At 54.2% G+C, this 14852-nt stretch overlaps 1 protein-coding gene across 1 annotated transcript; it reads right to left on the reverse strand.

Moving 5' to 3' along the window:
* Positions 1-654: 654 nt before the first annotated feature.
* On the reverse strand, positions 655-13749 carry GSTP1 (glutathione S-transferase pi 1). Its single transcript, XM_075583991.1, has 5 exons — positions 13620-13749; positions 13241-13328; positions 10825-10928; positions 2393-2500; positions 655-991 (listed from the first exon to the last, which is right to left on the reverse strand). Exons 1-5 carry the CDS (start codon positions 13704-13706, stop codon positions 803-805), a joined length of 576 nt encoding a protein of 191 aa, XP_075440106.1. The 5' UTR covers positions 13707-13749; the 3' UTR covers positions 655-802.
* Positions 13750-14852: the final 1103 nt, after the last annotated feature.

The following is a 14852-nucleotide window of genomic DNA, read 5'->3' on the forward strand; positions in this document are numbered from 1 at the left end:
CAGCCTGCGGTCTGGGACCAGGCCAAAGGCAACTGGAGACATTTAAAGGGACACACTCCAGCGGGAGTTCCCTCCAGAGGCGGACGCCAGAGGACAAGGGAGAGAGGATTCAGCAGATTGCGGCGTGGGATCACGTTGCGGTTCAGCGGATCCTTCAGCCAAGACCGTCTGAGTCACACGCGCACACGCACACACACACACACACAGACCGCCTGAGTCGCACGCGCACACGCACACACACACACACACAGACCGCCTGAGTCGCACGCGCACACGCACACACACACACACACAGACCGCCTGAGTCACACACACAGACCGCCCCCGGCACACGCGCACACACAGACCGTCCCCGGCACACGCGCACAGACTGCCCCCGGCACACGCGCATACACAGACCGCCCCCGGCACACGCGCACACACAGAGACCGCTCGGCACACGCGCGCGCACACAGAGACCGCTCGGCACACGCGCACACACAGAGACCGCCCGGCACACGCACACCCGCACACACCGCCCGACAAACACACTGACCACCCGAGACACACACACCGCCTCGCGCACACGCAGACACACATACCGCCACACACACACACCGCCCGCTTTCCTCCTATAGACGGGGACTTGTTGGACGAGCGATAAAGACACAACGATTCATTGTAATGTTTGTGTTTATTGGACAGAGGCAGCCCCCTCTGTATACAGCTATATCCATGTACACCCCTCTGGATACCGCTATATCCATGTACACCCCTCTGTATACAGGTGTCTCAGGCTAATTGAAGTCGCCATCTGATTGGATCACTGTTTGCCGTTGCCATTGATTGGACGGTTCTTGTGGGCGTCGCTGGTGAGGTACGCTTGGAGTTTGGGGCGAGAGTTGAGACGCGAGACATACCCCGAGAGGAGCGGGAAATCTGCGAGACATCCCGGAGACAGCACGAGATGAGAGCGCAGGAGATCCAGCAGGTTATAATCTGCAAAAGAAATCTGGGGGGAGGAAGAGGGGATCAGTACATACATGTGCAGCCTTAACATGACCAGAACATGGCAACGGATACTGTTATACTGAGGCAGAGAGTATAATACACACACACACACGCACACCCAGACGTCCGGTATATGCACACATGCACACAGACTGCCCAATACGCACACACACAGCCCGCCCAATACGCACACACACAGCCCGCCCAATACGCACACACACAGCCCGCCCAATACGCACACACACAGCCCGCCCAATACGCACACACACAGCCCGCCCAATACGCACACACACAGCCCGCCCAATACGCACACACACAGCCCGCCCAATACGCACACACACAGCCCGCCCAATACGCACACACACAGCCCGCCCAATACGCACACACACAGCCCGCCCAATACGCACACACACAGCCCGCCCAATACGCACACACACAGCCCGCCCAATACGCACACACACAGCCCGCCCAATACGCACACACACAGCCCGCCCAATACGCACACACACAGCCCGCCCAATACGCACACACACAGCCCGCCCAATACGCACACACACAGCCCGCCCAATACGCACACACACAGCCCGCCCAATACGCACACACACAGCCCGCCCAATACGCACACACACAGCCCGCCCAATACGCACACACACAGCCCGCCCAATACGCACACACACAGCCCGCCCAATACGCACACACACAGCCCGCCCAATACGCACACACACAGCCCGCCCAATACGCACACACACAGCCCGCCCAATACGCACACACACAGCCCGCCCAATACGCACACACACAGCCCGCCCAATACGCACACACACAGCCCGCCCAATACACACACACACAGCCCGCCCAATACGCACACACACAGCCCGCCCAATACGCACACACACAGCCCGCCCAATACGCACACACACAGCCCGCCCAATACGCACACACACAGCCCGCCCAATACGCACACACACAGCCCGCCCAATACGCACACACACAGCCCGCCCAATACGCACACACACAGCCCGCCCAATACGCACACACACAGACATTCCAAGGCACGCGCACGCACACACCGCCCGTCACACACACAGCCCGCCGAATACGCACACACACAGACATTCCAAGGCACGCGCACGCACACACCGCCCGTCACACACACAGACGGCCCGGCACACAAACACCCACTGCCCGGCACACACCCCGCCCGGCGCACACACACCCCCCCTCCCGGCACACCCCCCCCCCCCCGCCCAGCACCCCACCGCCTGGCACACAGCCCCCCCCTTGCCCGGCACACACACACACACCCCGCCTGGCACAGACACCCCCCCCCTCGCCCGGCACACACACAAACACCCCGCCAGGCACACGCACACACCACGTGGCACACAAATAGCTCTGCTCCTACCTCCTCTCCAACTAAGAAGTTTTTCCCCTGATTATTCTCAGACAGGAGACGCTCAAAATGCCGGAGATCAGAAGGGAGGCCGTCAATATAGGAGACTTTCCCATCCTCCTGCAGAGAGAGATTGGTAGTCATGAGCCATAGGTGATGAGCGGCCACAGGTGATAGGCGGCCATGGCTGGTGGTACCTCCCAACCCCCCTCCTGGTTGCCTCTCTTCCTATTGGCTATGCGCTTCCTTATATACTCAGCTGTGCCGCTGGCACTTTGCCTGAGCATCACCTTTAAAAAAACAGAAAAGCTGGCGCCTCCAAAATGGAAAAAATAAAACTGACCAAATAGAGCCCACGGGCATATGGAATGGAGCCCACGGGCATATGGAATGGAGCCCACGGGCATATGGAATGGAGCCCACGGGCATATGGAATGGAGTCCCGAGGGGAATCTTCAGTGAAGTCTCAGACAGACAAACAAACATAAAAAATGAAAAAGAAAAAGATCAAAGTGCAACTAAACAAGACCAATATACACAAACAAACACTGAAAAGATTGGCAAAGAGATAATCACAAATTTAATGCAATTAAATAAAATATTAATAAAACAACAGACACATGAATGTAGGGCTAAAGACACTAATAAGTTGGATCATCCGGTAGGAGTAAAATTAAAATCCTACTTACAGCAGGGCTGAAGGATAAAAACCCACAGCAACTGTCTCTGAGTCCAGACCAGAGCTTCTGCAGAGATGGAGCACAGCAGCACAGCTTCCAAGAGTCCGCACTGCAAGGGCGACCGCTGTAGCCACTCACGCAGACCTTCCAGGTGGGTGAGAGGTACCCCGAGGGGGCACCAGGGCTACACACTGTTAGTGGAGTTGCCGACACCGGACGCAAAAGCCCGCAGGTCGCGCGGTGTGTCGGTGACGTCACACCACAGCACGAGGACAGGGGAAGCGCTTGAGAGAACAGTGAGGCTCTGGGAGCTGAAGAGCAGTCAGGAAACAGCAGTGCACAGACGGGAGAGGATGATGCACGTCCAAGCCAGAGCAAAAAGACCACCCTACGCGTTTCGTGACGTCAGTCACTCCGTCAGGGGCATGATGGGAATAGGAAGTGCTGGCATATATATACCCTAACACCAATTAAAACATTAAGTAAAATAATGGCATAATTTGTAAGAATAAACCAAGACAATCTTAACAGTGATTAACAAACAACATCAAACTAATAAACAGTAAAACATGGATAAAGAAAACAAAACACTAAAAATCAGATAGGCTTGAGACCTCATAAAGACCCATCAGGGCCCAACAAATCCTTCCTTAAAGGCACAGTGCTCCAAGTGAATGTATCAAAAGACTCTTAGCATGTGGAGTTGCTAAAAATGCTCAAAATACTCAAAATACTAAAACTGCCAGTACCAGCAAATAACAACAATTTTTTTTTTTTTTTTTTTTAAATGTTAATGTGTAAAACACATATTGTACACAGTGAGTTATTTAATTATTTATTTAACCAAAAAGGCTGAGGTCGAATTCGATGTTAAGACCGTTGGGAGATAAAGTTTTAAGTTCATATATCCAATATGACTCGCGTTTGCTATTACCATTTATCTTATCTCCGCCTCTCCAGTTCCCTGGATACACTGCAATTGCTTGGGCACTTAAGACCTTTTGGGTTTTGCTGGTGGTGGATGAGGAAGTTTTGTGACACACTGTGTGTTGTCAGCCCCTTCCTTATATTGTACACATGTTCAGCTTACCAGAGACGCATTTATGAACATGTGTACAATATAAGGAAGGGGCTGATAACACACAGTGTGTCACAATACTTCCTCATCCACCACCAGCAAAACCCAAAAGGTCTTAAGTGCCCAAGCAATTGCGATGTATCCAGGGAACTGGAGAGGCGGAGATAAGATAAATGGTATTAGCAAACGCGAGTCATATTGGATATATGAACTTAAAACTTTATCTCCCAACGGTCTTAACATCGAATTCGACCTCAGCCTTTTTGGTTAAATAAATAATTAAATAACTCACTGTGTACAATATGTGTTTTACACATTAACATTTAAAAAAAAAAAAAAAAAAATTGTTGTTCTTTGCTGGTACTGGCAGTTTTAGTATTTTGAGTATTTTGAGCATTTTTAGCAACTCCACATGCTAAGAGTCTTTTGATACATTCACTTGGAGCACTGTGCCTTTAAGGAAGGATTTGTTGGGCCCTGATGGGTCTTTATGAGGTCTCAACCCGATCTGATTTTTAGTGTTTTGTTTTCTTTATCCATGTTTTACTGTTTATTAGTTTGATGTTGTTTGTTATTCACTGTTAAGATTGTCTTGGTTTATTCTTACAAATTATGCCATTATTTTACTTAATGTTTTAATTGGTGTTAGGGTATATATATGCCAGCACTTCCTATTCCCATCATGCCCCTGACGGAGTGACTGACGTCACGAAACGCGTAGGGTGGTCTTTTTGCTCTGGCTTGGACGTGCATCATCCTCTCCCGTCTGTGCACTGCTGTTTCCTGACTGCTCTTCAGCTCCCAGAGCCTCACTGTTCTCTCGAGCGCTTCCCCTGTCCTCGCGCTGTGGCGTGACGTCACCGACACACCGCGCGACCTGCGGGCTTGTGCGTCCGGTGTCGGCAACTCCACTAACAGCGTGTAGCCCTGGTGCCCCCTCGGGGTACCTCTCACCCACCTGGAAGGTCTGCGTGAGTGGCTACAGGGGTCGCCCTTGCAGTGTGGACTCTTGGAAGCTGTGCTGCTGTGCTCCATCTCTGCAGAAGCTCTGGTCTGGACTCAGAGACAGTTGCTGTGGGTTTTTATCCTTCAGCCCTGCTGTAAGTAGGATTTTAATTTTACTCCTACCGGATGATCCAACTTATTAGTGTCTTTAGCCCTACATTCATGTGTCTGTTGTTTTATTAATATTTTATTTAATTGCATTAAATTTGTGATTATCTCTTTGCCAATCTTTTCAGTATTTGTTTGTGTATATTGGTCTTGTTTAGTTGCACTATGATCTTTTTCTTTTGTCTTTGTCTTTTTTGTTTTTTATGTTTGTCTGTCTATGAGACTTCACTGAAGATTCCCCTCGGGACTCCATTCCATATGCCCTTGGACTCCATTCCATATGCCCTTGGACTCCATTCCATATGCCCTTGGACTCCATTCCATATGCCCTTGGACTCCATTCCATATGCCCGTGGACTCTATTTGGTCAGTTTTATTTTTTCCATTTTGAAGGCGCCGGCTTTTCTGTTTTTTTGCTGCTTGTATTGGTTTGTGTACACCTTTTTTGCCTAGCAGCCCCCACTTTAAGTTTAGTGTACTTACTGTATGTGTGTCACTTATAGTGTCATCTATTTTTATTCACTGCATTAGCGCTGTTTTCACTGCTCCTCCCTTTGCGCATCGCCTTTTGTTACGTTGCGCTTCTCCCCGTCTCTGCCTCCACAGCCTCGCGGAGCCTTGCTCTGTGTACCGACCCGGCTCGTTATTTGGACTCCGCACCTCCGTACTCCTGACCCCGGCTATTTCTGACCATCCGCATCTCTCCAGCCCTGACCTCGGCACTCGGACAACGACAACTCTCCAGCCCTGACCACGACTAATAGTACCTCCAATGATCCGGCTACCTCGACTAACCTACACTCCAGACGCACCTTCGTGGTTGTGGGTGACGTTTATACCCATTCCCACCTCAGCTCCGGGGTCCCCCCTTGTATGTGGTGAGCACGGCGTGACAGCCGGTTATCCGGCCAGCAGCGGGTCACGAGTCACGTGTATACATTGACATAACCACGGGCAGTCGGTCATAACTTGGTTCATTGGGTCTAGACTGTCTATTGGGGAGGAAAATGGGGCATCCATAGGTCGAGAGGGGAGGGAGGGAAGAGGGAGAGGAAGAGAAAGATGGAGAAGGTGCTAGGGGAGGAGAGATGGAGAAAGAGACAGACACAGAGACAAACACGGTATAAACGGAGTATCACAAACATCAAGAAAACAAACGAGTCAAGAAAATGGCAGCACTGGAGCCCCGGACATTCTCCTCCAAAGAGGAAGCCAAACAAGCCCAAACTAAGACAGCCGTCTGATCCATAATCCCAGTGCTGATTGCACATTACTCTCACCCGGCCACCGAGAACCAACCAGCTGATCCACAAACACAAAGGAGAAGCCTGGCACAAGCACTTTCCCCACATCCTGATGGCAGATAGCTGTGTGTGAGGAAGAGGATGCTGACTGCACGGTTTCTACAATTATTCTATATCACCATGGTCCCGGGAAGTGAAACCAGCCTAAATATGATCCAACAAAACATAATTCATGACCCATGGAGACTGTGATGGCAGATACAATAGGTTTGTTCAAAAAAAGGTTGGACATCTTTTTAGATGGGAAAGGTACACAGGGATATACCAAATAAGTATACATGGGAAGGACGCTGATCCAGGGATTAATCCGATTGCCAATTCTTGGAGTCAGGAAGGAATTTATTTTCCCCTTATGAGATTTCATTGGATGATATGACACTGGGGTTTGTGTTTGCCTTTTTCTGGGTCAATAAGTATAGATATAGGATAAAGTATCTGTTGTCTAAATTTAGCATATGTTGAACTTGATGGACGTACGTCTTTTTTCAACCTCATTAACTATGTAACTATATACACCCACCAGGGGAAGGTCCCCTCACAGAGACGGGACATATACATCCACCAGGAGAAGGTCCCATCACAGACACCGAGACATATACACCCACCAGGGGAAGGTCCCCTCACAGAGACGGGACATATACACCCACCAGGGGAAGGTCCCCTCACAGAGACTGGGACATATACACCCACCAGGGGAAGGTCCCCTCACAGAGACGGGACATATACACCCACCAGGGGAAGGTCCCCTCACAGAGACGGGACATATACATCCACCAGGGGAAGGTCCCCTCACAGAGACGGGACATATACACCCACCAGCAGAAGGTCCCCTCACAGAGATGGGACATATACACCCACCAGGGGAAGGTCCCCTCACAGAGACGGGACATATACATCCACCAGGGGAAGGACCCCTCACAGACGGGACATATACACCCACCAGGGGAAGGACTCCTCACGGAGACGGGACATATACACCCACCACGGGAAGGACCCCTCACAGAGACGGGACATATACACCCACCTGGGGAAGGACTCCTCACGGAGACGGGACATATACACCCACCTGGGGAAGGTCCCCTCACAGAGACTGGGACATATACATCCACCAAGGGAAGGTCCCCTCACAGAGACGGGACATATACATCCACCAGGGGAAGGACCCCTCACAGAGACGGGACATATACACCCACCAGGTGAAAGACCCGTCACAGAGACGGGACATATACACCCACCAGGGGAAGGTCCCCTCACAGAGACTGAGACATATACACCCACCAGGGGAAGGACCCCTCACAGAGACTGAGACATATACACCCACCAGGGGAAGGTCCCCTCACAGAGACTGGGACATATACACCCACCAGGGGAAGGTCCCCTCACAGAGACGGGACATATACAACCACCAGGAGAAGGTCCCCTCACAGATGGGACATATACACCCACCAGGAGAAGGTCCCCTCACAGATGGGACATATACACCCACCAGGGGAAGGTCCCCTCACAGAGACTGGGACATATACATCCACCAGGAGAAGGTCCCCTCACAGATGGGACATATACACCCACCAGGGGAAGGTCCCCTCACAGAGACGGGACATATACACCCACCAGGGGAAGGACCCCTCACAGAGACGGGACATATACACCCACCAGGGGAAGGACCCCTCACAGAGACGGGACATATACACCCACCAGGGGAAGGTCCCCTCACAGAGACGGGACATATACACCCACCAGGAGAAGGTCCCCTCACAGAGACTGGGACATATACACCCACCAGGAGAAGGTCCCCTCACAGAGACTGAGACATATACACCCACCAGGAGAAGGTCCCCTCACAGAGACTGAGACATATACACCCACCAGGGGAAGGTCCCCTCACAGAGACTGAGACATATACACCCACCAGGGGAAGGTCCCCTCACAGAGACTGAGACATATACACCCACCAGGGGAAGGTCCCCTCACAGAGACGGGACATATACACCCACCAGGGGAAGGTCCCCTCACAGAGACGGGACATATACACCCACCAGGGGAAGGTCCCCTCACAGAGACGGGACATATACACCCACCAGGGGAAGGTCCCCTCACAGAGACGGGACATATACACCCACCTGGGGAAGGTCCCCTCACAGAGACGGGACATATACACCCACCAGGGGAAGGTCCCCTCACAGAGACGGGACATATACACCCACCTGGGGAAGGTCCCCTCACAGAGATGGAACATATACACCCACCAGGGGAAGGTCCCCTCACAGACGGGACATATACACACACCAGGGGAAGGACCCCTCACAGAGACTGGGACATATACACCCACCAGGGGAAGGACCCATCACAGAGACTGGGACATATACACCCACCAGGGGAAGGTCCCCTCACAGAGACGGGACATATACACCCACCTGGGGAAGGTCCCCTCACAGAGATGGAACATATACACCCACCAGGGGAAGGTCCCCTCACAGACGGGACATATACACACACCAGGGGAAGGACCCCTCACAGAGACTGGGACATATACACCCACCAGGGGAAGGACCCATCACAGAGACAGGACATATACATCCACCAGGGGAAGGTCCCCTCACAGAGACTGAGACATATACACCCACCAGGGGAAGGTCCCCTCACAGAGACTGGGACATATACACCCACCAGGGGAAGGTCCCCTCACAGAGACTGAGACATATACACCCACCAGGGGAAGGTCCCCTCACAGAGACTGAGACATATACACCCACCAGGGGAAGGTCCCCTCACAGAGACGGGACATATACACCCACCAGGGGAAGGTCCCCTCACAGAGACGGGACATATACACCCACCAGGGGAAGGTCCCCTCACAGAGACGGGACATATACACCCACCAGGGGAAGGTCCCCTCACAGAGACGGGACATATACACCCACCTGGGGAAGGTCCCCTCACAGAGACGGGACATATACACCCACCAGGGGAAGGTCCCCTCACAGAGACGGGACATATACACCCACCTGGGGAAGGTCCCCTCACAGAGATGGAACATATACACCCACCAGGGGAAGGTCCCCTCACAGACGGGACATATACACACACCAGGGGAAGGACCCCTCACAGAGACTGGGACATATACACCCACCAGGGGAAGGACCCATCACAGAGACTGGGACATATACACCCACCAGGGGAAGGTCCCCTCACAGAGACGGGACATATACACCCACCTGGGGAAGGTCCCCTCACAGAGATGGAACATATACACCCACCAGGGGAAGGTCCCCTCACAGACGGGACATATACACACACCAGGGGAAGGACCCCTCACAGAGACTGGGACATATACACCCACCAGGGGAAGGACCCATCACAGAGACAGGACATATACATCCACCAGGGGAAGGTCCCCTCACAGAGACTGAGACATATACACCCACCAGGGGAAGGTCCCCTCACAGAGACTGGGACATATACACCCACCAGGGGAAGGTCCCCTCACAGAGACTGGGACATATACACCCACCAGGGGAAGGACCCATCACAGAGACAGGACATATACATCCACCAGGGGAAGGACCCCTCACAGAGACTGGACATATACACCCACCAGGGGAAGGACCCCTCACAGAGACTGGACATATACATCCACCAGGGGAAGGTCCCCTCACAGAGACGGGACATATACACCCACCAGGGGAAGGTCCCCTCACAGAGACGGGACATATACACCCACCTGGGGAAGGTCCCCTCACAGAGATGGAACATATACACCCACCAGGGGAAGGTCCCCTCACAGACGGGACATATACACCCACCAGGGGAAGGACCCCTCACAGAGACTGGGACATATACACCCACCAGGGGAAGGACCCATCACAGAGACAGGACATATACATCCACCAGGAGAAGGTCCCCTCACAGATGGGACATATACACCCACCAGGTGAAAGACCCGTCACAGAGACGGGACATATACATCCACCAGGGGAAGGTCCCCTCACAGAGACAGAGAGAGCGTGTGTCAAGGGGGCCAGAGAGAGAGAGAAAGAGACAGAGAGAAAGTAGCAGGGACCCGCTCCTGAGTGAGAGAAAGAGAAAGTAGCAGAGACCGCTCCTGAGTGAGAGAGAGAGAAAGTAGAAGAGACCACTCCTGAGTGAGAGAGAGAGAGAGACAGAGAGAAAGTAGCCGAGACCGCTCCTGAGTGAGAGAGAGAGAAAGTAGCAGAGACCGCTCCTGAGTGAGAGAGAAAGTAGCAGAGACCGCTCCTGAGTGAGACTCACATAGTTCTGATAGATCAGACGCAGATATTTCAGCCTGAAATCTTCCACCCCGTCATTCACCATGTCTATGCGAGACGCCTCGAGAGACTGCTTCCCATACAGACCTGAGAGAGACCGAGAGACACAGCCGTGGTGAGAGAGAGACACACACACAGCCGTGGTGAGAGAGAGAGAGAGACACACACAGCCGTGGTGAGAGAGAGAGACAGTCGTTGTGAGAGACACACACTCGTGGTGAGAGAGAGAGACAGCTGTGGTGTTTGAGAGAGACCGAGATACACACAGCCATGGTGAGAGAGAGAGACACAGCCGTGGTGAGAGAGAGATAGAGAGAGGGAGAGAGAGACACACACAGCCATGGTGATAGAGAGAGAGAGAGAGAAACACACAGTCGTGGTGAGGGAGAGAGACAGTCGTTGTGAGAGACACACACTTGTGGTGAGAGAGAGAGACAGCTGTGGTGTTTGAGAGAGACCGAGAGACACACAGCCATGGTGAGAGAGAGAGACACAGCCGTGGTGAGAGAGAGATAGAGAGAGGGAGAGACACACACACAGCCGTGGTGAGAGAGAGAGACACACACAGCCGTGGTGAGAGAGAGAGACACATACAGCCGTGGTGAGAGAGAGAGACACATACAGCCGTGGTGAGAGAGAGAGACAGCCGTGGTGAGAGAGAGACACACACAGCCGTGGTGAGAGAGAGAGACACAGCCGTGGTGAGAGAGAGAGACAGACACAGCCGTGGTGAGAGAGACACACAGCCGTGGTGAGAGAGAGAGACACACAGCCGTGGTGAGAGAGAGAGACACACAGCCGTGGTGAGAGAGAGAGACACAGCCGTGGTGAGAGAGAGAGAGAGACACACAGCCGTGGTGAGAGAGAGAGACACATACAGCCGTGGTGAGAGAGAGACACATACAGCCGTGGTGAGAGAGAGAGACACAGCCGTGGTGAGAGAGAGAGAGAGAGACACAGCCGTGGTGAGAGAGAGAGAGACACACAGCCGTGGTGAGAGAGAGAGAGACACACAGCCGTGGTGAGAGAGAGACACACAGCCGTGGTGAGAGAGAGACACACAGCCGTGGTGAGAGAGAGAGACACACAGCCGTGGTGAGAGAGAGAGACACACAGCCGTGGTGAGAGAGAGAGACACACAGCCGTGGGTGAGAGAGAGAGACACACAGCCGTGGTGAGAGAGAGAGACACACAGCCGTGGTGAGAGAGAGAGACACACAGCCGTGGTGAGAGAGAGAGACACACAGCCGTGGTGAGAGAGAGAGACACACAGCCGTGGTGAGAGAGAGAGACACACAGCCGTGGTGAGAGACAGAGACACAGCCGTGGTGAGAGAGACACAGCCGTGGTGAGAGAGAGAGACACAGCCGTGGTGAGAGAGAGAGACACACAGCCGTCGTGAGAGAGAGAGACACACAGCCATGGTGAGAGAGAGAGACACAGCCATGGTGAGAGAGAGAGACACAGCCGTGGTGAGAGAGAGAGACACACACAGCCGTGGTGAGAGAGAGAGACACACACAGCCGTGGTGAGAGAGAGAGACACAGCCGTGGTGAGAGAGAGAGACACAGCCATGGTGAGAGAGAGAGACACAGCCATGGTGAGAGAGAGAGACACAGCCGTGGTGAGAGAGAGAGACACAGCCGTGGTGAGAGAGAGAGACACACAGCCGTGGTGAGAGACAGAGACACACACAGCCGTGGTGAGAGAGAGAGACACACACAGCCGTGGTGAGAGAGAGAGACACAGCCGTGGTGAGAGAGAGAGACACAGCCGTGGTGAGAGAGAGAGACACAGCCGTGGTGAGAGAGAGAGACACAGCCGTGGTGAGAGAGAGACACACAGCCGTGGTGAGAGAGAGAGACACACACAGCCGTGGTGAGAGAGAGAGACACAGCCGTGGTGAGAGAGAGACACAGCCGTGGTGAGAGAGAGACACAGCCGTGGTGAGAGAGAGACACAGCCGTGGTGAGAGAGAGAGACACAGCCGTGGTGAGAGAGAGACACAGCCGTGGTGAGAGAGAGACACAGCCGTGGTGAGAGAGAGAGACACAGCCGTGATGAGAGAGAGAGACACACACAGCCGTGGTGAGAGAGAGAGACACAGCCGTGGTGAGAGAGAGAGACACAGCCGTGGTGAGAGAGAGAGACACAGCCGTGGTGAGAGAGAGAGACACAGCCGTGGTGAGAGAGAGAGACACAGCCGTGGTGAGAGAGAGAGACAGCCGTGGTGAGAGAGAGAGACACAGCCGTGGTGAGAGAGAGAGAGACACAGCCGTGGTGAGAGAGAGAGACACAGCCGTGGTGAGAGAGAGAGACACAGCCGTGGTGAGGGGGACAAGGTCCCAAGAGAGGACGGAAACATATATACACACGCACACACACGCACACACACGCACCGTGCTTCCTGGCGAGATGGCGCAATATTGCGTTCGACTGGTACAGGTTTAAGTCGCCATCCTTGAATTGTGGCAGCTGTCCGAATACCTAACAGGCAACAAGAAAATAATTACCCCCAAGTGAGAGAGGAGGGGGGAGGGGGGGGGGCAACAGCAGGACAAAAACGCTCCTCCCCCTCCACTCCCCCCCTTCTCTCCCCTCCCACCCGTCCCCTTCTCTCCCCTCCCACCCGTCCCCTTCTCTCTCCTCCCCCCCCCTCCCCTTCTCTCCCCTCCCACCCCTCCCCTTCTCTCCCCTCCCACCCCTCCCCTTCTCTCCTCTCCCACCCTTCCCCTTCTCTCCCCCCCCCTCCCTTCCCCTTCTCTCTCCCCCCCTCACCGCTTTCTCCTTGAGCTCTCCCTGCATCCAAGTCTCCCAGTTTACAATGTCTTCCTTCCAATCCAGACCCTGATCAGCGAGAAGCATCCGCGTCGCTTCACAGCGCCCTGAAAGGGGAGCCAGAGAGAGCGCTGAGGAGAGCGCTGAGAGAGAGCGCTGAGGAGAGCGCTGAGAGAGAGCGCAGAGAGAGAGAGAGCGCAGAGAGAGAGAGCGCAGAGAGAGAGCGCAGAGAGAGAGCGCAGAGAGAGAGCGCAGAGAGAGAGCGCAGAGAGAGAGCGCAGAGAGAGAGAGCGCAGAGAGTGCCAGAGAGAGCGCAGAGAGTGCCAGAGAGAGCGCAGAGAGTGCCAGAGAGGCCCCGAGAGAGACCCGAGAGAGCCCCGAGAGTGCCCCGAGAGTGCCCGAGAGAGCCCCGAGAGTGCCCGAGAGAGCCCCGAGAGAGCGCAGAGAGAGCGCAGAGAGAGAGCAGAGAGAGAGCAAAGAGAGCGCAGAGAGAGCGCAGAGAGAGCGCAGAGAGAGCGCAGGAGAGAGCACTGAGAGAGCACTGAGAGTGCCAGAGAGAGCCCCAGAGAGCGCAGAGAGTGCCCGAGAGAGCCCCGAGAGTGCCCGAGAGAGCCCCGAGAGTGCCCGAGAGAGCCCCGAGAGAGCGCAGAGAGAGCGCAGAGAGAGCGCAGAGAGAGCAAAGAGAGCGCAGAGAGAGCGCAGAGAGAGCGCAGAGAGAGCGCAGAGAGAGCACTGAGAGTGCCAGAGAGTGCCCGAGAGAGCGCAGAGACTGCCCGAGAGAGCGCAGAGAGTGCCCGAGAGAGCGCAGAGAGTGCCCGAGAGAGCGCAGAGAGTGCCCGAGAGAGCGCAGAGAGTGCCCGAGAGAGCGCAGAGAGAGTGCCCGAGAGAGCGCTGAGAGTGCCCGAGAGAGCACGCGGAGAGCACTGAGAGAGCGCTGAAAGCGCGCTAAGAGTGTCAGAGAGACAGCACTGAGAGCGCAAGTAGAGTACCAGAGAGATCACTGAGAGAGAGAGAGCTCAGAGAGAGCACTAAGAGCGCGCTGAGAGTACCAAAGAGAGCACCGAGAACGCGCGAAGAGTGCCAGAGAGAGCACTGAGTGAGAGAGCGTGGAGAGTGCCAGAGTGAGAGAGGGAAGGAGGGGGGGGGGGAGATAAGTGAGAGGAGGGGGGGGAGATAAGTGAGAGGAGGGGGGAGATAAGTGAGATTAGGGGGGGGGGAGATAAGTGAGAGGAG

The sequence above is a fragment of the Ascaphus truei genome, unplaced genomic scaffold (genome assembly GCF_040206685.1).
Source record: "Ascaphus truei isolate aAscTru1 unplaced genomic scaffold, aAscTru1.hap1 HAP1_SCAFFOLD_430, whole genome shotgun sequence".
NCBI classification, from domain to species: Eukaryota; Metazoa; Chordata; class Amphibia; order Anura; family Ascaphidae; genus Ascaphus; species Ascaphus truei.

Bases quoted from the DNA above. Each gene is read 5' to 3' on its own strand.
- GSTP1 (XM_075583991.1), bottom strand. From the start codon at position 13,706: ATGCTTCTCGCTGATCAGGGTCTGGATTGGAAGGAAGACATTGTAAAC. The intron at 13,329-13,619 runs GTGAGGGGGGGA...GTTGCCTGTTAG, and splicing joins GAGAGCTCAAGGAGAAAGCG to GTATTCGGACAGCTGCCACA. The intron at 992-2,392 runs GTAGGAGCAGAG...TCCTCCCCCCAG, and splicing joins ACTTCTTAGTTGGAGAGGAG to ATTTCTTTTGCAGATTATAA.